At 39.8% G+C, this 26194-nt stretch overlaps 1 protein-coding gene across 3 annotated transcripts in view; it reads right to left on the bottom strand.

Annotated features, from left to right (window-relative positions):
- Positions 1–26194, bottom strand: part of CPNE3 (copine 3) — a 93718-nt gene that overhangs the window by 65176 nt on the left and 2348 nt on the right. For all 3 annotated transcript variants that reach the window (XR_002823089.1, XM_004370791.2, XM_023726097.1), the window contains 2 exons: positions 8258–8399; positions 7818–7997 (listed from right to left, as the gene is read on the bottom strand). Coding sequence is in view for 2 of the 3 variants with exons in the window: in XM_004370791.2 (XP_004370848.1) it covers positions 7818–7997; positions 8258–8389 (312 nt within the window). In the remaining variant the exon portion in view is untranslated. The remainder of the gene's footprint in view (positions 1–7817; positions 7998–8257; positions 8400–26194) is intronic.

A 26194-nucleotide genomic window follows, 5' to 3' on the forward strand; every position in this document is an offset into this window, starting at 1 on the left:
TGCAGAACTCAAATTCTAGTATAAAGACCAGACTTAATGGTCTGACTGAGACTGGAGGAACCCCAGAAAGCATGGCCCCCAGACTCTCTGTCAACCCAGCACTAAAACCATTTCCGAGGCACCTCTTCAGACGAAGAATAGACTGGACTATGGGACATAAACTGATACTTGTGAAGAGTATGCTTCTTAGCTCAAGTAGATACATGAGACTAAATGGGCAGCTCCCGTCCAGAGATGAGATGAGAAGGCAGACAGGGTCAGGAGCTGGTTGAATGGACACAGGAAATCAGGGGTGGAAAGGAGGAATGTGCTGTCACAGTATAGGGAGAGCAATTAGGGTCACATAACAAAGTATGTATAAATTTTTGTATGAGAGAATAACTTGAATTGTAAACTTTCACTTAAAGTACAACAACAACAACAAAAGATTAAGTTCCAATTTTTCCTCAGAAACACTGGAGCCCAGAAGGCAATGTAATGATATATTTAAAGTGCTGAAAGAAAAAAACTGTCAACCAAGAATATGATACCCAGCAAAACTATCCTTCAAGAATGAGTGAAATTAAAACAATTCCAAACAAACCGCAGCTAAGAGACTTCATATCTATCAGACCGGTCCTACAAAAATCCTAATGGGAGTTCTGTATATGGAAGGGAAAAGACACTAGAAAGTAATTCAAAGCTATACATAAACAGAAAGATCCCTAATAAAGAGAAATGCATGGACGAGTATAATGGCTAGTAATAAGGTATTTGTGCTAGATAATTCTAAATGTTTTGTCCTTCATGGTTTTTAATACCAAATATATAAAAGGCTAGCATAAAATTATGTTACATGGCAAATGAAATATAAAGACAAATTAGTGATAACAACAAAAAGATGGGGAGAGGAATGGTATATAGAATTTCTTGTATGCTACTGAAATTAAGTTGATAGCAAATTACCATAGAATGTCATAAATACAAGCTCTTAAATATTCATGGTAACCACTAAGGAAATATGTAAAAAAAAAAAAACCTACACAAAAGGAAAGGAGAAAGGAACCAAAAAGGCTCATTATAATAAACCGTCAAAACACAAAAGCAAGCAGTACTAAGGGATAAAGACAAAGAAGGCTCAAGACACACAAAAAACAAATAAGAAATTGGCAGAAGTAAGTCACATCTTGTCAGTGATTACAGTGAATGTAAATGGACTAAATACTCCAATCAAAAAGCAGAGAGTGGTAGAATGGATTTAAAAAAAAAAAAGAAAACATGATCCAGCTATATGCTGTTTACAAGAGATACACTTTAAACCCAAGGACACAAATAGGTTGAAAGTGAAAGGATGGACAAAAATATTCCATGCAAATGATAACCAAAAGAGAGCCATGGTACCATCTTAATATCAGATAAAGTAGACTTTAAGATAAAAATCTGTCAGAAGAGATGAAGACAGATATTACATAGTGATAAAGGGTCAATCAATCAAGAAGATTTAACAATCATAAATATATATGCACCCAATATCAGGGCACCTAAATATATAAATATTGATAGAATTGAAGGGAGAAACAGATAGCACTACAATAATAGTAGTAATACACCACTTTCAATACTGGACAGAAAATCTATAAAGATCAACAAGGAAACAGAGGACCTTAATGACACTATAAACCAACTAGATTTAACAAACATATATAGAACACTCCACCCAAAAAACAGCACAATATACATTCTACTCCACTGCACATGGATCATTCTCCAGGACAGACCACATTTTAGGTAACAAGGCAAGTTGTGATAAATTTTAAAAGACTGAAATCATACAAAGTATTTTCTCTGACCACAACCGAGTGAAGCTAGAAGCATATAACAACAACAACAAAAAAAACCTAGAAAGTACACAAACAAATGAAAATTAAACAACATACTATTAAACTACCAATGGGTCAAGGAAGAAATCAGAAGATAAATAACAAATTTCTTACAGTCAAATGAAAATAAAAGCACAACATACCAAAACTTATAGGATACAGCGAAGGCAGTACTCAAAAGGGAAACTTACAGCAATAAATGCCTGCATGAAAAAAGACCTCAAATTAACAGCCCAACTCAATAACTCCTGGAACTAGAAAGAGAAGAGCAAACTAAGCCTAAACCTACCAGAAGAAAGGAAATAAGAAAGATCAGAGCAGAAAGAAAGAAAATCAAAAACAGAAAAACAACAGAGAGAATCAATAAAACCAGAAGTTGGTTCTTTGAAAAGATCAATCAAATTGACAAACCTTTAGTCAGACTGATAAAGAAAAGAAGGGAAAACATGCAAATTTAACCAAAACAAAAAATGAAAGGGGACATTACATCTGACCTGATAAAGAGAATTATGACAGAATATTATAAACTAAATGGATAACCTAGATGAAATGGACAAATTCTTAGAAGCACACAACCTACCCAAACTGACTCAAGGGGAAACAGAAAGTCTCAACAGACCCATAACAAGTGAAGAGATTGAATCAGTGATCAAAAACCTCCCAACAGAAAAAAGTCCTGGACTTCATGGGGGAATTCCATCAAACATTTAGAGAAAAATTACACCAATACTGTTTAAACTCTTCCAAAAGATAGAGAAGGAAGGAATACTCCCTAATTCATTCTATGAAGCAAACGTAACCCTGATACTCAAACCAGACAGACATCGAAGAAAACTACAGGCCAATGACTCTTACGAACATAGGTGCAAAAATCCTCAACAAAATACCAGCAAACAGAATCCAACAGCATATTAAAAGAGTCATACACCATGACCAAGTGGAATTTATCCCAGGAATGCAGGGATGGCGCAACATTAGAAAATCAATCAACGTAATACACCACATCAACAGAACAAAGAAAAAGAACCACATGATCATCTCTATGGATGCAGGAAAAGCATTTGATAAAATCCAACACCCTTTCTTGATGAAAACCCTAAAGAAGACTGGAATAGAAGGAAATTCCTCAATATGATTCAGGGCAGATAGGAAAAGCCAACAGCCAACATTATACTTAATGGAGAAAGACTGAGAGTGCTCCCCTTGAAATCGGGAACAAGACAAGGGTGCCTGCTCTCACCACTTTTATTCAATATTGTATTAGAAGTCCTGGCCTAGGCAATAAGACAAAAAAAAAAAAAAAGAAAGAAAAGGTATCCAGATTGGAAAAGAAGAAGTAGAATTATCTCTATTTGCAGATATACAGTCCTATATACAGAAAATCCCAAAATGCGTAGAGCTAATAGAGGAATTAAGCATAGTTGCAGGGTACAAGGTCAACAAACAAAAATTACATGGGTTTCTATACACCAGCAATGAGAAATCTGAAAGGGAAATCAGAGCAACAATTCCATTCACAATAGCATCTAAGAGAATAAAATACCTAGGAATAAATCTAACCAAGGATGTGAAGGACTCACATAATGAAAACTATAAAACTGCTGAAAGAGATTAAAGAAGACTTAAATAAATGAAAAGATGTTCCATGTTCATGGATTGGAAAACTTAATATTGTTAAGATATCAATACTTCCCAAAGTGATCTAAAGAACCAATGCAATCCCGATCAAAATTACAACAGCCTTCTTTACAGAAATAGAAAAACAAATCCTCAACTTTATATGGAATGGCAAGAGGCCCCAAATAGCTAAAACAATGCTGAAAGAGAAGAACAAAGTAGGGGGACTCACACTTCCTGATTTTAAAACATACTATACAGCTACAGTAATCAAAACAGCCTGTCACTGGTATACCAATAGACACGGAGGCCAATGAAATAGAATCGAGTGTGCAGAAATAAACCCACACATCTACGGTCAACTGATTTTTGACATGGGTCCTAAGTCCATTCAATGGGGAAAGAAGAGTGTCTTCAATAAATGGTGCTGGGAAAATTGGATTTTCAGAAAAATGAAACAGGATCCATCTCTCACACCATCACAAAAACAAATTCAAAATGGATTACAGACCTAAAAATATAAACTAAAACCATAAACTTCTTAGAAGAACAAGCAGGGGCAATGCTGTCAGGCCTAGTTTTCAACAATGGATTATCTAATATAATAACAAAAGCACAAACAGCAAGACAAAATAAACGGACCTCAAGAAAAGTAAAAACTTTTGTTCATCTAAGGACTTTACCAAAAAAGTGAAAAGACAAGCTACCAACTGAGAGAATATTCGGAAACCATATATCCAACAAGAATCTAATGACCGAAATATATATAAAACTTCAACAACTTAACAACAAAAGACAAATAAGTCAATCATAAAATGAGCAAAGGACTTGAATAGTGATGTCACTAAAGAGGACAGTCAAATGGCCACCAAACACATGAAAAGATGCTCAGCGTGAACAGCCATCAGAGAGATGCAAATCAAAACCACAATGAGATATCATTTCACTCCCACTAGGATGGCTAAGATAAAAAAAAAAACAGAAAACAACAAATGTTGGTGAGGATGTGGGGAAACTGGAACCCTTACCCACTGCTGCTGAGAATGCAAAACGGTACAGCCATTGTGGAAACAGCGTGGTGGTTCCTTAAAAAACTAAAAACAGAACTACCATGTGACCCAGCAATTCCACTTCTAGGTACATATCTAAATGATTTGAAAGTAGAGTCTCAAAAAGAGACTTAAACACTAACGTTCACTGCAGCACTAATTACAACAGCCAAAAGGTAGAAACAACCTAAATGCTCATTAACAGATGAACAAACAAAATGTGGTACATACATACAATGGATGGAATACCACTCAGCCAGTAGGAGAAATGAGGTCTTGATACATGCTACAGTATGGATGGAGCTTGAAGACATTATGCTGAGCGGAATAAGCCAATCACAAAAGGATAAATATTGTATGACCTCACTTTATAAAAAGACAAGAGAAGTCAAATGTATAGAGACCGAAGTTTATTAATGGTCACCAGGGGCGAGAGGGAGGGGGGAAAAGGGGATTAACAGTGACAGAAAATTCAAATTGATTAAGGGTAGGGTTGCACATCCAATTACTGTAATTACTGTGCGGTGCGATGAATATGTAATATGGCCCTTCTAGTCATGGTCTCTGTGCCTCACATACAATGACTGAGCGGGACTATGCAAATAAGGTATATGGAACCCTAAAGAAAGGACTAGTCAGTTTTGCCATCCTGCTAAGCATAAAATTAGCCAATCAAGAGGAGGGAAGAAAAGACCTTACTACCACCAAGAAAGAAGAGTCAGGAGCAGAACACGTTCTCTGGACCCAGAATCCCTGCGCTGAAAAGCTCCTGGAACCAGGAGACTGATAGAGAGAGAGCTGTAACACTGAAGAGGGCAAGAAGCAGTGGCAGAGAAATAACAGCAGAAGAGACCAGCAGGAGACAGCGCAGTGGGCTTCCTGGCCCACGGGGCGAGAAAGCTGAGTACCCTTGGGCAGGAGGCTTTCTGGCCGAGTAGAGTGTCTCTGGGCACTTGGTGGAGCTAGGCTTACTGGTAGAGTGGGGTGTCTCCAGGCACTTATTGGCAGAGCTAAAAGAGCAGGGCAGAAGCCAAGGGGCCAGAAAGAGGCCTGCTGCAGATACAGCCCTAGAGGCTGTCCTGATTGAAGAACTGTATACTGAGAGTTCCTACACCTAAATTGCAATCTGTTACTTCCCTAATAAACCCCATAATCGTGAGTATTGTCTGTGAGTTCTATATGGCCACTGCAATGAATTATCAAACTCAGTAGAGAGTGTCGTGGGAGAGACGGTTGGTATCAGAATTGGTAAAGATGGTGGAGAGAGGAGGCATGTCTGACCTCCGCCTCATAGGAATCAGCCTTGGGCTGTTGATCTTGATTCTCCCTCCCCCTTGTGAATTTAGAGGTCAGACGCCTCTGCCACACCATTTTTACATGCTGTCAGTTAAGTTGCACAACTGTAAAAAGTTGAACTGGCAAAAGTTGCATGATATCTACAGGGAAAGTCAACACAACTGGACTAAACAAAGCTAGGAAGTTTCCTGAATACAACCAAACACTCTGAGGGACAGAGCAGTAGGGGCGGGGGGGCCTGGGGACCATGGTTTCAGGGGACATCCAGGTCAATGGGCACAAAAAAGTTTTTTAAGAAAATGTTCTGCATTCCACATTAGTGAGTGGCATCCGGGGCCTTAAAAGCTAGCAAGTGGCCATTTAAAATGCATCCATTGGTCCCAACCCACCTGGAGTAAAGGAGAATGAAGAACACCATGGACACAAGGAAAGTATTAGCCCGAGAGACAGAAAGGGCCACAGAAAACACAGACTTCATCAGCCTGAGACCAGAAGAACTAGGTGGTGCCTGGCTACCACCAATGACCGCCCTGACAGGGAACACAACAGAGAGTCCCGGATGGAGCAGGAGAAAGGTGGGTGCAGAACTCAAATTCTAGTAAGAAGGCCAGACTTAGTGGTCTGACTGAGACTTGAGGAACCCTGGAAAGCATGGCCCCCGGATTCTCTATCAGCCCAGAACTAAAACAATTTCTGAGGCCAACTCTTCAGACAGGGATTGGACTGGACTGTGGGACATAAAGTGATACTTGTGAGGAGTGTGCCTCTTAGCTCAAGTAGATACAAGAGACTGAATGGGCAGCTTCTGTCCGGAAGTGAGATGGGAAGGCAGAGAGGGTTAGGAACTGGTTGAAGGGACATGGGGAATCAGGGGTAGAAAAGAGGAGTGTGCTGTCACAGTATGTGGAGAGCAATTAGTCACCTAACAATGTATGTATAAATTTTTGTATGGGAAAAAATAAAAAACCTTAAACCCACAATAGCCCCTGAAGCCTTCTTAAAACCAAATAACACTTTAGCTTAACTAGTAAAAAACGTCTGCCTTGGGCATTACGCTCTTTTAAGATCTATCTATATGGGATCAGATTGACAAGAGCAACTCACAAGATTAGATAGGAATCTTAGGGGGCAGTTAGTTTATGTTAATGGGGAAGGAACATCTCAGAAAAGGAGGGTAAGAATGGTTTCATAGCTCAAAGAATGTAATCAATGTCACTAAATTGTACATGTAGTAACTGATGAATTCGTGAATGTTTTGCTGTGTATATTCTCAACAATAACAACAAAACAAAATATAGCTGCAATACATAACCTGAATTTAAATATGAGGAAACATCAGACAAAACGAAGATGAGAGACAGTCTACAAAATAACTGGTCAGTACTCTTCAAAAGGAAACCCTGCTGGTGTAGTGGTTAAGAGCTACAGCTGCTAACCAAAAGGTCGGCAGTTCGAATCCACCAGGCGCCCCTTAGAAACTCTATGTGGCAGTTCTACCCTGTCCTATAGTGTTGCTATGAGTTGGAATTGACTCGACAGCAATGGGTTTGGTTTTTTTACTCTTCAAAAGCATCTAGGTCATGAAAGACAAATTCTGAGGACCTGCCTCAGATTGGAGGACACTAAGAAGACATGACAACTAAATGCAATGTGGGATCCTGGATTAAATCCTGGACTCAAAAAAAGACATTAACAGGACAATTAGGGAAATTTGAATAAGATCTGTAGATTAGTTAATAGTATTCTATCAATATTATTTTCCTGATTTTGATAATTGTACTATAATTATGTTAAATGTTAACCTTTGAGGATTCTGGGTGAAAGATACACAGAAGTGCTTTGTACTATTTTTGCAACATTTTTAGAAATATTAAATTTTTCAAAATAAAAAGTTAAACATGGATAAAAAAATTAAACTAATGACCACTTATTAAAAACACCCAATCCTTTGGTTACAATTTAGACAAAATAGAATATAGCAGCTATTTATACTCACCTGTCCCAGGGTACACTCAAATTCTCCTAAGAAGTCATCATCGCTCAGTTCAATAGTTTTGTTGTCGATGTCATAAATCCCAAATTTCAATTTCTGAACCACTTCAAAGTAGTAATCAATAATAAATGTCTTGGAAAATTTGGGACTCAAGCAATTGTTAATCTTCTCTGTGCGTTCAACCTATACACACATCCCCCCCCCAAAAAAAAAAGTTTCTTCAGATCAAAGTGCACTTGGAATTTAATCTTTACATTCTGAACACATCTAAATGTAGGCGTGAGAGCTAAAGGAAGTTTCTACATACATATGAAAATTCCACAATCAAGAACAAACTTGTCCCAAAAAGTACATTAACATATAAGATGGTTTCATTTTTAATAAACTCCTTACATTGTCAAAGAGCAATTCAGATTATTTTCATGTAGAATATTTTATATTACCTCATACCATTGCTGACCACTCGTATTCAAAAATAACACGCATAAAGGGTCTGACTTTGACACTACATCCGTATCCAGAAGATTGTCACAGGAAATATTCAGCTCCACCTTCGTGACACATTGGGCAGCCATTTCTTGAGAGCTGGGAGAAAACCAATGAAATGAGAAAGCCAATGAAATGATATCTTTAAAAAGCACACTCATATTGCATGGAAATAGTTGGATTCTTACAACCCATTAGTTTTAAGAACATGATCACAGAGTGAACTGCTAGAACGAGACTGTTTGTTGTATGGGCTTTACGGGAATTTCCGTGTCTCTTTGGGTGTCTATTAGCCCATCCCAGTGATATTGCTTCAGTCAGATTCTCTTGCCGAGATAGAATTTATTTACTGCATGACAATAAAATGCAGCTTTGAAGGTGGCAAATGAAAAATACTAGAGTTATCATCTGACTAGAAATTTTACCATTCAGAAAAAGTCCACGTATAATCTTGATCCTTCACTTAAAGGCAGATAGAATATTCTGCTAGAAAACAGATTAAATGACAATCTTGTTTTTGTTTATTTAGTAAGATAGTAAGGTATTTTCTGTTTTCACAGAATTGTTGCTAAGACCCAAACCTGAGAAATAAATGGTCTCAAGGAACCCCATATTATACAGCAGTGAATCTCAACCCTGGCCGCTTACTGGAATTACTTGGAGAGTTTTAAGAGCTACTGATGCTTGAGTCCCTTCCACATGAAGAGATTTAATTTAACTGGTTTAGGGTACAACACAAGTATCGGCTTTCTAGATCATTCTAATATGTAGACAAGGTTGACAAACCACCGTTCTACAGAAAGCATCTAGCAAACAAGCATGAGCTATCTTCTCTCATGACTTGCTAAGAAACATCAAAGTTAGCCTCCCTGTCCCAACCACCAACTGATATATGAAGAAGATTGGGGAAAGGACAGAGTGCTTGATGGTGGCTGGCCTTGGGAGGGGATGCACATGGAGGGTGAGTTGCTTTTTCTACCTGAACCCAGGGAAACAAACGGACTGCAGGTGACACCATGAAGAAGAAACAGGCAATCTGTCGCCCAGCTGAATGTCCACTTAGCCAGTTGTTTAAAGTGGGGTTGATAGTGGTAGGACAGGTTCTGGAAGTGGGAAGATAACAACTCCATCCCCAAAGCTGCTAGCAATCATCCTTAGAATCTGGAGTATTTAATGCTTTTTGCCCTCTTTTTTGAGATTTAACCAAACTTATAAATCCCCTCATCATTCTGTTATATTTAAACATGGCAGTAGGATTTCTGTGCTGTACAAAATGCCTCTATCAAGTCTGAAATAATAAGGGTTACTATTAAGGGTCTGGCGCAGTGGTTAAGCATTCAGCTACTAACCAAAAGGTTGGCAGTTTGAATTCACCAGCTGCTTCATGGAAACCTTATGGGGCAGTTCTGCTCTTTCCTATAGGGTTGCTGTGAGTCAGAACCGACCAGACAGCAATGGGTTTGGTTTGGTATTGAAAGAGCCCTTTAATGATGTCAAAAACAACTCATGTCTTACAAAATCTCTTTAATTACTCTATTAGACTCTAAAAACAGCAGAAATCCTCCAGTATGTCAAAAACAAATACTAGTGTTTAAGATTCCTAAATTAAAGGAGACTAAGAATAATGAGGTAGGTTTCGTAGTCCTAATGGTAGACAGAAATTCTCTTTAAAGGCAAAGGCTGTATGAGTGTAATTTCATCTGGAGAGAGAATTTTTCCTTAATAAAAAGCAAAATTCACAAATCCCAATTTGCTTCCTAAATCTCCCCTACCCAGGGACATCTAGGTCAACTGGCATAACAAAGTTTATTAAGAAAATGTTCTGCATCCCACTGTGGTGAGTGGTATCTGGGGTCTTAAAACCTAGTCAGCAGCCATCTAAGATGCATCAATTGGTCCAACCTACCTGGAATAAAGGAGAATGAAGAACACCAAAGACACAAGGAACGTTTTAGCCCAAGAGACAGAAAGGGCCACATAAACCAGAGACTTCATCAGCCTGAAACCTGAAGAACTAGATGGTGCCTGGCTACCACCAATGACCACCCTGACAGGGAACACAACAGAGAGTCCCTGATGGAGCAGGAGAAAAGTGAGGTGCAGAACTCAAATTCTAATAAAAAGACTAGACTTAATGGTCTGACTGAGACTGCAGGAACCCCAGAAAGCACAGCCCCTGGACTCAACCCAGAACTAAAACCATTCCCGAGGCTAACTCTTCAGACAAAGATTAGACTGGACTATGGGACATGAACAATACTCGTGAAGAGTGTGCTTCTTAGCTCAAGTAGATACATGAGACTAAATGGGCAGCTCCTGTCCGGAGGTGAGATGAGAAGGCAGAGAGGGTCAGGAGCTGGTTGAATGGACACGGGAAATCAGGGGTGGAAAGGAGGAGTGTGCTGTCACAGTATAAGGAAAGCAATTAGGGTCACATAACAATGTATATATAAATTTTTGCATGAGAGACTAACTTGAATTCTAAACTTTCGCTTAAAGCACAACAATAAAATAAAATAAATCTCCCCTACCCAGGGATGTTATAGTAAACCTAAAAATACTGTGTCCTTTTACTACGTATGAAGAAGTCAGTTTTTTGGGGTGTTTGTTTTGTTTTGTTTGGTATTTTACATGCATCAATTCGGTTAAGCACTAAAATACTTGGTACTGACAAGTGCAAAAGATATTAAGGGCAAGGAGAAATCAACGAAGCAGTCAGAGGAGAATTAGCAGTGCAAGTGAGACTGATACTGCCTGGGCTTTGAAGGACTCCATTTAAGCAGGTGAAGAGGGGACAGAATGGAGCCAGGAAAAAGCAAGACATCAGATACCTCACTGTGTATCACAGAAGCTGAGCATCCACGACGGGAAAGCAAAGCTGGTCAGGTAGAAGGGCAAGTTTAGAGGATCCTGAAAGCCAGGCAGAAGGACCCAGTAAGTGGGTAACAAGATGCTATTTCAAGTTCTCAAACTGGGGTGATAGGATGAAATGACTTATTTTAAAATCTCATGTGTACAAAATCCCTTCTAATTCTACAGTGTCATGGAAAGAAAAAAACCCTAACATGGTATCAATAAGGTCTCTTTATCAAGCAAAAAACAAGAAACAGAGCTTAGCACCAAAATAAGCCATGTCCTCATACCACCCAATTCAGAAGTTTAGCTATTTCTTGTATGAAGTATACAAGGTTACAGGACATTTGTGATGGTGGTGTTAATACAATCATCATTCCTTCTCATGTTGATTTATGGGGAAAAAAGTGCTAAAACCTGTTTACAATAGCAAAATGATGGAAACAACCTAGGTGCGCATCAACAGATGAATGGATAAACAAATTATGGTTATAGATACACAATGGAATACCACACAATGATAAAGAACAATGATGAATCCGCGAAACATCTCATAACATGGATGAATCTGGAAGGCATTATCTGAGTGAAATTAGTGAATCGCAAAAGGACAAATATTGTATCAGACCACAATTATAAGAATTCAAGAAAAGGTTTAAACACAGAAGAAAACATTCTTTGATGGTTACGAGGGTGGGGAGGGAGGGAGAGGGGCATTCACTAACTAGAAAGTAGTCAAGAATTATCTTAGGTGAAGGGAAGGACAGCACACGCTACAGGAGAAGTCAGCACAACTGGACTAAACCAAAGCTAAGAAGTTTCCTGAATGCAACCAAATACTTCCAGGGACAGAGTAGCAGGGGCGGAGGTCTGGGGACCATGGTTTCAGGGGACATCTAGGTCAACTGACATAACAAAGTTTTTTAAGAAAATGTTCTGCATCACACTTTGGCGAGTGGTGTCTGGGGTCTTAAAAGCTAGTGAGCAGCTGTCTAAGATACATCAATTGGTCCCAGCCCACCTGGAGTAAAGGAGAAGGAAGAACACCAAAGACACAAGGAAAGTATTAGCTCAAGAGACAGAAAGGGCCACATAAACCAGAGACTCCATCAGCCTGAGCCCTGAAGCAGTAGATGCTGCCTGGCTACCACAATGACCGCCCTGACAGTGAACACAACAGAGAGTCCCTGATGCAGCAGGAGAAAAGTGGGGTACAGAACTCACATTCTAGTAAAAAGACCAGGCTTAATGGTCTGACTGAGACCAGAGGAATCTCAGAAGACATGGTCCCTGGACTCTCTGTTAACCCAGAACTAAAACCACTCCCCAGACCAACTCTGACAAAGAATAGACTGTACTATGAAACATAAAATGATACTTGTGAAGAATGTGTTTCTTAGTTCAAGTAAATACTCAAGACTAAATGGGCAGCTCCTGTCCGGAAGCGAGATGAGAAGGCAGAAAGGTATAGGAGTTGGTTGAATGGACATGGGAAATTCGGGGCAGAAAGGAGGAGTATGCTGTCACATTATAGGGATAGGAACTAGGGTCACATAACAATGTGCATATAAATGTTTGTATGAGAAACTAACTTGAGCTGTAAACTTTCACCTAAAGCACAATTTTTTTTAAAAAAGTGCTAAAACAATTTTTTTATTGTTGTTTTAGTGAAAGTTTACAATTCAAGTTAGTCTCTCATACAAAAATTTATACATACATTGTCGTGTGACCCTAATTGCTCTCCCTATACTATGACAGCACACTCCTCCTTTCCGCCCAGGATTTCCCGTGTCCATTCAAACAGCTCCTAACCCTCTCTGCCTTCTCATCTCACCTCCGGACAGAAGCTGCCCATTTAGTCTCATGTATCTTCCTGAGCTAAGAAGCACACTCTTCACAAGTATCATTTCATGTCCCACAGTCCAGTCCAATCTTTTGTCTGAAGAGTTGGCCTTGGGAACTGTTTTTGTTCTGGGTTGACAGAGAGTCTGGAGGTCATGCTCTCTGGGGTTCCTCCAGTCTCAGTCATAGCATTAAGTCTGGTGTTTTTACCAGAATTTCAGTTCTGCATCCCACCCTTCCCCTGCTCCATCAGGAACTCTCTGCTGTGTTCCTGGTCAGGGCGGTCATTGGTGGTAGCCGGGCACCAACCAGTTCTTCTGGTCTCAGGCTGATGAAGTCTCTGGTCTATGTGGCCCTGTCTCTTGGGCTAATACTTTCCTTGTGTCTTTGATGTTCTTCATTCCCCTTTACTCCAGGTGGTTGGGACCAATTGATGCATCTTAGATCGCCACTTGCTAGCTTTTAAGACCCCAGATGCCACTCACCAAAGTAGGATGCAGAACAGCTAAAACAATTTTTTTAAATAACCAAGAGGCAGGAAGAAACTGGGAAGAGAAATACCACAAAATACAAAAGTGCAGAGACGATAGTAGAGTTAATGCACAGCTGTTAGCAATCATGAAGTCACTGGCATGTTGACACTGGGGCCTCAACTTTGCTAAAAATCTCTTCTTCCTTAAATTTTATATCCTTGATTCTCCTCCTCTCACTTTTGACTAGTACCTCTCTTCCTCCTCCCGTTCACAGACTGTGTGCATCCCTTAAAGCTCTGTCATCTCAACCACCTGATCTTTTTTTATATTTACTTCTTTGACCTTATCCCTCTTAAGGCTTAGGGTGCCCTCTTGGCATACCAAAATGCAAACCAAACCAGTTGCCCTTGAGTCAGTTTCAACTCATGGTGACCCAATGGCTCAATGGCTCATTTTTTCAGAGGGCGATCACCAGACCTTTCTTCTGAGGTACCTCTGGGTGGACTTGAACTGCCAACATTTTGGTTAGCTGCAGAGCACGTTAACGATTTGCACCACCCAGGGACTCCTCTTGGCATACCTGTAAAAAAATCAAACTCATTGCTGTTGAGTGGATTCTGACTCATAGTGACCTTATAGGGCAGAACAGAACTGCCCCCATAGGATTTCCAAGGCTGTAAATCTTTACGGAAGCAGACTGCTTTTTCCCATGGAACAGCTGGTGGGTTCGAACTGCCAACCTTTCAGTTAGCAGCTGAGCTCTTAACCACTGCACCACCAGGGCTCCTTCTTGGCATACCAAACAAAAAAAAAGCAAACCTATTCCCATCGAGTTGATTCTGACTCACAGCGACCCCACAGGACAAAGCAGAACTGCCACATAGGTTTTCCAAGGAGCAGCTGGTAGATTCAAACTGCTGACCTTTTGGTTAGCAGCCAAGCTCCTAACCACTGCACATACAGAACTCCCGAAATCTACTTCCCTCATCCACCCTCTATCTACCGTATTCAGCCCTAAAACATCTCTCTCCTCCCCCCATTATCCTTTTCCTTTTCACTGCTCCTTATCACAGGCTGAGTTCTCATCTGGATTCCAATGCTAACTTAATGTGTGACCTTAGACAAGTTCCTTAACCTTTGTGTGCTTCAGTTTCCTCATCTACAAAATAAATAACTGCCACTACCGCAAAGGGTTGTTGTGAGGACTGAATGAGTTAATACATTTACAGTGCTTACAACAATGCCTATTGTTGTTACGTGCTACAGTGACTCTGTGTACAACAGAAGGAAACACTGCCCAGTCCTGTGCCATCCTCACTACCATTGTTACACTTGAGCCCATTGTTACAGTCACAGTGTCAATCCATCTAGTTCAGGGTCTTCCTCTTTTTTGTTCAACCTTTACTACACAAAGCATGATGTCCTTCTCCAGAGACTGGTCCCTCCTGATAACATGTCCAAATTATGTGAGACAAAGTCTCACCATCCTTGCTTCTAAAGGAGCATTCTGGCTGTACTCCTTCCAAGATAGATTTGTTCGTTCTTTTGGCAGTCCATGGTATATTCAATATTCTTCGCCAACACCATAATTCAAAGGCATCAATTCTTCTTCGGTCGTCCTTACTTACTGCCTAGTTTTCGCATGCATATGAGACAACTGAATACACCATGGCTTGGGTCAGGTGCACCTTAGTCTTCAAGGCGACATGGACATCTTTGCTTTTAACACTTTAAAGAGGTCTTCTGCAGATTTTCCCAATGCAGTGGGTCATGATTTCTTGACTGCTGCTTCCATGGTTGTTGATTGTTGATCCAAGTAAAATGAAATCCTTGAGAACTTCAATCCGTGGTAAATATTCAATAAACATTAATTATTATAATTATTTTAGACTACTTGACTCCAGGGTCTGATCTTCTCGTATCTATCCTACATTTCACATTTTTTATTATTCCAGTCCATGATGACTTCCCTGATTATTTCAACCCACACCAAGTGGCTGCACTAATAGTAACAGGTTATTAATGTATACAAACAAGATCAAATTTGGAGTAATTCATACCTGGGTTGAATCCGGCATCTGACACTAGCTGTGTGACCTCATGCAAGTTACTTCAACTTTCTGAGACTAGATTTCCTCATTAGGAAAAATGGAGATACTGCAAGTAAACCTGTAAATCTAGCATGTGCCAGTTATCTTGCTTTTCATATCTAACACAGAATCTGTGGAATGTTAGTTGTAAATTTTTGCCCTTTCGCATAAAGTAGTTTAGATGTTTACAAGTGGTATGTCAGCAGTAGCAAGCCTAATGCGGTAGCCTGAGAACGGATTTACAGTCAGAGCAGACATAATAATTAACTTTTTTTTGCATCCACTGCAGATGAGTGGCTGATGCAGGCTGTACTCAAGCTCTTGGGAAGAGTGTTAACACGAGGCCAGCAGGCTGGGAGTGAGCTCCCAGTGGATGTAACTTTAATTTCATTCCAAGGAAACTAGAACCACTCTGGGAACTTGGAAAGGGTACAAGGACAATAGCTAATACTCTGTTCCAAGGAGCCAAGAATGAGCAGGGATTGCTGAAGCCCCCAAAGAACAACCCGTAGAGAATGTTCTACCAGCAACCAGAAACTCCTCAAATTTCCAAGAACAGACAATGTACATAATACCTTTGTGTGAAGTCAATCTCTTACCAAAGAAACAAGCCATAAGAAGAGCATTATTTTTTTCCCTAACAATGCTCATACAAGAGCTACAAAAACAACATACCAGGCAAGCATGATTATTTAGCAGACTGCTGACAGTTACATTACTGCACTGCTGCCAGGAAACAAATTTCCTCTATTAGCAGCATTTCCCCTTGAAAATGACTCTGACTGCATTTATCTGGAATGCCATGAATGGTAAATGGAAGAAATTATATAAGCACTCAGGTCTGGAACCTTGTTAATAGCATCATTCACGAGGATGTTCTCTTCACTTCCTTTCTATGTAATTAGTATACAATACGCAATTATAAAAACAGCAGTAAGTATTTTATACATCAATTATAAAGGGAGAAAATAAAACAAATGTTTTGTACCCTTTGAGTATAGAAAATAGGAGATTTGGCTGGGATAAGTGACCAGGCAGAGGAATGCATGTGCAACAAAAGAGTGATGCTAAGTATTTTACTCCCCAAAGAGGAGGAAGATAGAAAAGACAGAAATAGCACCTAGGATTGGATAAGTTTCCCTGTTGTACAGACTACTCATTGGAGAACCTTTTGGTTTAAACTCCTCTTCTGAAATGCAAACAATCCCTAGAAATACTAAACATATCAACCATTCTCCTAGTTATCCTAACTTTTCTAAGCCAATATTGTAACAGATAAGACAAAGGAATTGAAAATAAAGACCTAATATTTGAAGTGGGATCTGAAGTGTTAAATTTAAGGCATATGGTCCCTTCCATGCCCTAGCTGAAAATCTTGAAGTCTTGTCTGCTTCCTCTTTCCCCATCTCCCCTTAGATCTACTCTTTATACTATTCAATAAAGCCATCATATAGATTCTGCCTACTGCAACGGCCAAATCTCTAGCCTGATGGTGCAGAACCTTCCCCATACCCACAGTCACAACCCTAGTTCAGGTCTTCTGTATCTATCACCAGTTTATAATAAGTCTCCTAGTGGGTTTTCCCACCACCATATTTTTTTCTTTCACATCAGGATGTATCACTCCTGATTTAAAAAAAAAAAAAAAAAATTACTAGCTACCCACGGACTGTTGCTGTTGTTGTTGTTAGTTGCCATCAAGTCAATTCCGACTCATGGCGACCCCATGTGTACCAAGCAGAACTGCTCTATAGGGTTTCCAAGGCTGTTACCTATTGGAAGCAGATCACCAGGCAGGCCTGTCTTCCAAGGCGCCTCCGTGTTGAACCGCCAACCTTTCAGTTAGCAGTCAAGCACTTAACCATTTGTGCCACCCAGGGAACTCTACCCTAATTCAATTAGCTAAGCCTGGAGAATTCATGGCTCTGTTCACATCTGCCCCCAGCCTACCAAAGCAGCTATCACTGCCCATCTAAGTTCTTCAAAATCCACCTCAAATGATACTTCCTCCATAAGATCCCCTAATGTAGCTAATTTCCTTCCACTGTTGTTACTTGAAGAGTCCCTGAGTGGTACAAATGGGTGGCAGGCTACTAACTACAAGGTTGGCTGTTCAAACCTACCCAGAGGTGCCTTAGAAGAAAGTCCTGGTGATCTGCTTCTAAAAGGGCAGAGCACAGTGGAGTCACCATGAGTTGGAATCGACTCGATGGCAACTGGTTTGGTTTTTTGGTTGTTACTTGTATGCATGGCTCATCGTTCCTTCCCTAAACTATGAGCTGTCTGAGGACCAAGCCCTTTGCTGTCGAGTCAATTCCGACTCATAGCAACTCTATAGGACAGAGCAGAACTGCCCCATAGGGTTTCCAAGAAGCAGCTGGTGGATTCGAACTGTCGATCTTCTGGTTAGTAGCTGAGCTCTTAACTACTGCACCAAGTGCAGGGAACATCTTTTACTGCTTCCTCTTTGTCCTGAAGTACAAAGCCTGGCATAGGTTAACAGTAGGAGAAAGAGCAATAACTTTTGAGTCAGAGGGTTTGCTTCAAATTTTTTTCCACCATTTATGGATTTTCACCTTTTCCAAATTATCTCTCTGAATCTCAATTTCTTCATCAATAAAAAGGGGATTAAAAAAAAAACTGACAATTGTAGGTTTGTAGCATGCGCCACATGTAGTACATACTTCATGAATTGTAGCAATTATCTTTATTAACTTCTAAAATATTTTAATTGATTGTATCAGCACAGATGGCTTATTATAAAATAATAAGACATAAAGCACTCTTCTCATCCTTGTTTATGAAGTTATTCGGAATAAGTAAAAAAGAATCTCAGGGATTTACACATAGTTAATTTGCCAAAGAAGTCAGTGTTGACTACAGATAAGTGCCAATTTTCCTAAATCCTCTCTGAAGGGTTTGTTTACCTGAACTACTGTTCCATAGTTCATGCACTGGGGGAGGCTAGCCCAGGGCCGATGACAGTGACTCATTATTTGTCCCAAAGCAATTGGGATGGAGGAGTCAGTGCCCACCCACCTCAATCTTTAGCTGCAAAATGAAGAGACTAGCCTAGATTAAAAAGTTCTCAAAGGTTCCTTCTGGCTCTAACACCATGATTCACTAACTGCTATTCCACAGCGCACCCTGCATGACTGAAAGGGAGCAAGAGTAACCTTGGATGGTGCCCGGCAACATCAACATTAAACACTCTGCAGCAGTGTTTCTCAAACTGTGTTGCTCAAACAGTAAATATTAATAGGTGTTCCTCAATAAAAAGAAAGAGTAGGGGTGGGGGTAATATGGTCATAAACCCAAGAGTCACTATACTAGTTGCAGGCTCCAGGTCAAAACAACAAGGGTATATATTAAGAGGTTACTACTGTGTACTCATTATTATGCCAAGGAAGTGGGCACATGATATAGCAATAGAAGACCCTAGTGCTCTTTATAATTGTACTGGGGAGATGCACTCATTCAACAATTACTTATTGAACACCTATGTGTTCTAAATGAGCTGGGGGGGACAAAACAAAAGCAAAATAAATACACAGCTACTGAGGTATACATAAAAATAATAACAGTATAAAATTGTATGTGCAGACAGGAAGCAACCAAAGGACCCTCAAAGGTGGGAAAGCTCCCTGAGGATTAAACTATATTCCACTATAAAAGGATTTCTATAAAGGATTTGCATTCATGGTGTCACTTTTTTTTTTTTTTTAACCCTTAAACTTGAAAGTATAGAATGGATGACAGGCAGTAGGAGGAAAGAGGAAAGGATGATTAATAATTCCATACATCTAGATAGCTGGGGGTTTGCGAGGTGTTGAATCACCTTGCAAAAAGCCATTTGGCCTTTGTTTTCATTCTTTCTTGCTATACCAACACCTGAGGCTAAGGAATGGGGGCTGACCAGACCAAGAGGGACCACCTGGGGACCCGATGCTGACTAAGCCTCAAGAGGCAAGATGTGATCTATTACAGCCTGAAGGTGAGGCCGATAAGAGCCCTGAACACAGAAGCTCAGATGGTGCTTCCTGGTTGGTGACTATGCACGGGAGAGGGTAGCGTGTCACTTTTTGGGATATCGAAGCTCTGAGCTACGACCCCTCCCAGACCTCACCCTATGCAGCTCTTTGTATCCTTTTTGGTTGTAATAAATCTGTAGGAAGTATGGTATGCTCTCAGTTAGTTATGTGAGTTGTTCCAGCGAATTACTGAACCCACAGGACAGTGAGAGCAAACGGGCTGGTGGCTACCTACTTGTAAGTCTGAAAGGTGTCCTTCTAACGTGTGAGCTCTGACCCAGCTCCGGGTGGCTGGGGCTGAGAGACTGCCGTGTGAGCAACTGATGACAAGGATGATGACAAGAGGGAAGGTGAGGATCAGATCCATTTCCACACTTTGTGAACTGGATTCATGTTGATCCTTACCATGCAGGTAGCAATGAAGATGTGATTCGCCCACCGTGCCCCTTGCTTAGTGCAGGGTTTGTTGTTTTTTAAAATTTTCAGAATGTTTCCAAATAATATACTCTGAAGTTTACACTAACCCTGTGAGTTGGACAAAGATTACTATACAGTAAGAATAAGTCATAACTAGAATTATAATAGTAAGCACTCAAATATCTAGATTGCCCCAGAATATATTGATAATTGTTAGTACATTATTAATTTTCAAGACAACACACAGTGTCTGTTAGGAAAATGAAATGAGTTGCTTCAAAAAGGTTACATTACTTACCCCAAATCACCAAGCTAATAAGGAACAAGGCCAAGGCAAGAACCTGTATTTTCCTCTTGTGCCAAAATGCCTTGAGGGCACTAAAGCCTCCAAATAACGCTTAGTGTAACAGTCATATCTTCTAATTAATTTCCTTATGGCTTTTTAGTTAATATATCAGTTGTAATATTTAACCTGACACAAATTAATGAATAGGATTTTTGAAATTACAAGGTTAATATTTAGGCTACAACCATTATTATGTTTCTTAAACAAAGGTATACTTATCCACTGGCAAGGTTAATAAGATTCCTATCACCAGATGACTTGAAAAAATAATGCACATTAACAACTAAAACATAGGGCTCAGTCTATTAGGTTGACGTAGCATAATAATGAAGTGATTTTACTCCCATCTCTGGACTCTGCATTACTAAATTTCCAGTACATATCCTGGCAGCAGATGGAATAAGTTTTTGGTCACCATTTTTTCAAAGGAGAGACCCGTTGTTGTTTCTGTCGAGTCGATTCCAACTCATAGCGACCCTATAGAACAGAGGAGAACTGCCCCATAGGGTTTCCAAGGAGCAGCTGGTGGATTCGAACTACTGACCTTTTGCTTAGCAGCCAAACGCTTAGCCACTGCACCACCAAGGGCCCCAAAAGAAGGGACAGCAGGAGTTAATACAAACGTATTGACAGCTGACAACTCTTACTTTAAAAATAAGAAGTGTGTGCAGTTTTACCCTGTCCTCATTGTTACAAGGTGAGCAATTAACTAAGGCTGCTTCCTTAACTGTCTAGAAAACTCCGAAGATACATCATTCCATTCTATAGTTCGTAACAGGCTATAGAGTTTTTACTTAATGTGTTTCAGAATATACTACTTTTATAATCCCTTGGCTATCGTATATACATTTTACAAATGACACCGATCATAGAGGTTCACTTAGTGAGGTGCTGAAAAAAGTTACAAGCAGTGATATCATCTCAGTATTGATTCACTTTATGAAGCATGCATCTTGGCAAAGTTGGCTGTGAAGTACATAATCTACAAAGTGAATCATCTTCTACCAAAATCTGCCTAAAAATCAGAGCTGCATGCCTAAGCAGAAAACCCCAAGATGCTCAGTTGAAGTTTTAGAATTATAAGGACTTGGTTACAATGCTGGCCAGCAGTGCAGCAAGCAGGCTGGATGTTGTATTGTGTTGTTAGGTGCTGTCAAATCAGTTCTGACTCATTAAGGCACGTAGAACTGCTGAGAATGAAGTCCTAGGGGGTTCTCCTTTCCCTCAGAGTACTTTTAAGAACTTCCCACTTCTAGACTCTCCCAGATGTTGGTCCAGCCACCAAAACCTCACCCCTGCCCCTAGAGTCCACTATGCCTGACTCTAAAGGTACACTTTCCAGAACTTGGCTCCCTTCCTTCTCTTCTTAGCTGGACACCTATGATGTTTAATTGGGCAAGACAGGCATTTCACCTTTTCTCACTATGTGCTCCTCTGTAGTTCAGGATAAACACTGATATAAAAATTCCTTCAGTTTAAAGCTGTAACTAATGGTAACGACTTCATTCTGTAGGCTTATGAGTTGGTATATTAAGCAATGGCTGCCTGTTGAGAGATTTATACATCTCCTGATTTCAAGAGTATTCATTTTATGGTTGTTTAGCACATACATTACAGCTGCTTATAACTTTCAGGCAAACCCCTTTTTATTTCCCAATTATGAACAGTTCAATAGTACTATTCATTTATTCAACACTCATTCAACAAATATTTACAGGGCACCCACTGTGGCCCTAGTTTAGGTGCTGGGGACACAAAAATGAACAAAATAGACAAATATCCCTACCCTCATGAGCTTACACTGTAGAAAGACAGAGAATAAAAAATATTTTGATTTTCACTTCTTTTTTTAACAGTCCTGATGCCTAAAACAAAAAAAAAAAACAACAACAACAACCTGTTGCCGTGGAGTCAATTCCAACTCATAGCAACCCTATAGTACACAGCAGAACTGCCCTACAGAATTTCCAAGGAGCAGCTGGTGGATTCTAACTGCGGACCTTTTGGTTAACAGCCGAGCTCTTAACCACTGTGCCACCAGGGCTCCGTCCTGATGCCTAAACAGATGAAAATGTAGACAAGTTCCTCTCTATAGTTCCAGATATCTATATTAATATATATTATCACCTTAAAGTCTAGAAGCATGGCTCAGAAGCAGGCTGATTACAACCGGTATTGCAACCATTCCACTGCTTTGGTAATTTTCACAGGAACTATACATAACAGACTAACTCGGGTAAGAGGACATTTCAAAACCATTTGCTAAAGCAAATATGTAGTATTTCCCTAGGAGCTCTGATGGCACGGTAGTTAAGCACTCTGCTGCTAACCAAAAAGTCAGCAGTTCAAACTCACCAGCCCCTCTGCGGGAAAAACACGTGGCAGTCAGCTTCCGTAAAGATTACGACCTTGAAAACCCTATGAGACTGTTCTATCCTGTTTTATAGGGTTGCTATGAGTCAGAATCAACTCGATGGCAACGGCTTTTGGGAGTATTTTCCTCTAATTTTTCATGGAGGAACTGTATCAATATGCTATCCATCTAATTTAAATTGGTAAATCTGACCATAACATTGACTTACTTTTTTTTAACAATTTATTTTTCTGTTGTTGCTGTTGAGAATATACACAGCAAAAACATATACCAATTCAAGTTTCTGCATGTACAATTCAGTGACATTGATTACATTCTTCAAGTTGTATAACCATTCTCACTCTCCTTTTCTGAGTTGTTCCTCCCTCTTTAACATAAACTCACTGCCGCCAAGTTTCCTATCTAATCTTTCAAGTTGCCATTGTCAATTTGATCCCATATAGATAGATCTTAAAAGAACATAATGCTCAACGCAGACATTTTTTACTAGTTAACTATTGTTTGGTTTTAAGAAGACTTCAGGGGTTATTTCTTAAGGTTTAAAGATTATCTCAGGGCAATAATTTCAGGGGTTCATCCAGCCTCCATGGCTCCAGAAAGTCTAGATTCCATGAAAATTTGAAATTCTGTTCTGCATTTTCCCCCTTTTGATAAGGATTCTTCTATAGAATCGTTGATCAAAATGTACAGTAATGGTAACTAGGCACCATCCAGTTCTTCTGGTCTCACGGTAAAGGAGGCAGCTATTCATGGAAGTAATTAGCCACACATTCCATTTTCTCCTCCCATTTCTGACTCTCCTTATTCCTCTGTTGCTCCAGGTGAATAGAGACCAATTGCTGTGCCTTAGATGGTCGTCTGCAAGCCTTTAAGACCCCAGGCACTATGCAACAAACTAGGAAATAGAACAGAAGTACTGAACAAGTTATCAGGCCAATTCACTGGGATGTCCCATGAAACCATGACCCTAAACCTCCAAACCAAGGAACCAAATCCCATCAGGTTTTTGGTTGTACATAAGCAGCCTCAACAGCTACTCTATTTTTTTGTCTATCTATCACACAACTTTTGCCAGTTCAACTTTTTATAGGTATTCAACTTATGGACAGCAATAACATCAATCAGCTGTGCCACCCTACCCTTAATCAATGTGATTTTTCCATCACTGTAAACTGAAACTTGGTACTCCATAAGCAATAACCCCATTTCCCACTCCCTCCCTCATAATCACTAAGAAACTCTGGTCTCTATACATTTGCATATTCTTGTCTTTTTATACAAGTGAGGTCATACAATATTTGCCCTTTTGTTATTGACTTATTTCACTTAGCATAATGTCTTCAAGCTCCATCCATATTGTAGCATGTATCAAGACTTCATTTCTCCTACTAGCTAAATAGTATTCCATTGTATGTATGTACCACAGTTTATCCATTTATCTGTTGATGGGTAGTTAGGTTGTTTCCACCTTTTGGCTATTGTAAATAGTGCCACAATGAACACTGGTATAAAATTATCTGTTTGAGTCTCTGCTTTCAAGTCTTTTGGGTATATACCTAGGAGTGGAATTGCTGGGTCGTATGGTAGTTATATTTTTAGTTTTGTGAGGAACCACCTCACTGTTTTCCACAACAGCTGTACAATTTTGCATTCCTACCAGCAATGGATAAGGGTTCCAATTTCCTCACATCCTTGCCAACTTTTGTTAGTTTTGTTATTTTAGCTATCCTAGTGGGAGTGAAATGGTTTAATTTTTTTTTAAGACTGCATACCACTAAGCTCTTATGTATTAAAAGAATAAACACCTCTCCAAAAGAATCCCAATGCTCTCCAAAAATTTCTCCAAATCCATTTAAGCCAACATAATCAGTTTAAATGTAGTTATTATAATCTTATCAAAATGTATACATATATCTGCTTTTGACTACCACTATCAGAAACTTACATGACGTAGTTAAACAAAATCTATGATACTTTACTTATAACCAAAAACCAAACCAAACCTGTCGCTGTCGAGCAGATTCTGACTCACAGCGACCCCAGAGAACTGAGTAGAACTGCCCCACAGGGTTTCAAGGAGCGGGTGGTGGGTTTAAACTGCTGAACTTTGGGTTAGCAACCGAGCTCTTAACCACTACGCCACCAGGGCTCCACTTTACTTACAGGTGGTAACTTAAACCTCCTTCCCATCAAATCTTTTAACAAGATTGTTAAAAGATTTTAACCTAGTTAGCAATCTTTATAAAATAAGTAAAAACATGAAGCTAACACACTGGTGGGAAGGAAGTTAGACTGTAGAGTGAAGCTAACGGTGGGTACATTAAAGGCATGCCCAAGTTTGGACTCCTCAAACTTGTTGAGCACCACTAATGGAAGAGGCATTGAACCTTGCTGAAAGACCCACCTGAAAGAGCATGGTTTTGATCAACAGTAGTGGTTCACTGTAAAGCTCTGAAGGTCAAAATGTATTTAATCATTTTCACATCCAATGCTAACTTTCTTAGTTTTGCTGACAAGCATACTTCCTAGCATAATAAATCACTAACTAAAGAAAGGTTTGGAAAAGAAAACTTTAATGACAGAATAAAAAAAAAAAGCCCAGCAACAGTACTAAAAAGAAAAAGTGCATAAAAAAATGTATAAAGTTATATCAAAAATCCATAGGCGCTAGGGTACATTATAAACTGGGTATCTGAACAGATGTTCCAAAGGCAATATTCAGGACAGTAGTGATAGGACTGTAAATAAAAAATATTTTTTTAAGGTGTAATACTTAGGCTGCCTTCAGTTTATGTGGGAATGAAGATGGTTGTACATAAGTAGTCACAAATATGGATAGAAATTAGGAAAGGTGTCTAGTCATCAAACAATCCTTTCTTTTCTTATCCTGGAACATCCTCTCTCCATTCTTCAGGAGCTAGACCTGAGAAAGGAAATCCTGAAAAGGGAGCTACACACTTCATTATGAGTGTGCACCAGGTACCTTTTAGTTTGTGGGATACTGAAATTCAGCTCCTAGTCCCACCCTGTCTCAACATGGTTCAGTCCCTCGGAGTCACCTCTCTGAAACTTGTCAGCCAGGAGCAGTGCACATTTTTCCAATTCGAGAGCCAAAAGGAATTGCCTTTTTTAAGTTGTCACAACTACAAAAAGCGGCCCTGGGTACCACAAATTAATGCCTGAGGCAACTATTGGTGTCGCTGTAACTGTCACCAAGTATGTGGTCTATTCTCAGTTCCTTTTTCTTTTCCTGCTTCCCTCACCTATGCTCAGACTTGCACAGGCTTTGCCTGGCTCTGGCTGGAAGCATTCAGAGCTGGAGTTTGCTGACCCCAATTAAAGACAATGGCAGGGTGTATGTGACTATATGTTGTTGTTGTTGTGTGCCCTCAAGTCAATTCCGACACATACTGACCCTATAGGATTTAGAAGAACTGCCCCATAGGGTTTCCAAGACTGTAATCTTTA

This window comes from Trichechus manatus, unplaced genomic scaffold (genome assembly GCF_000243295.1).
Source record: "Trichechus manatus latirostris isolate Lorelei unplaced genomic scaffold, TriManLat1.0 scaffold00009, whole genome shotgun sequence".
Classification (NCBI taxonomy): Eukaryota; Metazoa; Chordata; class Mammalia; order Sirenia; family Trichechidae; genus Trichechus; species Trichechus manatus.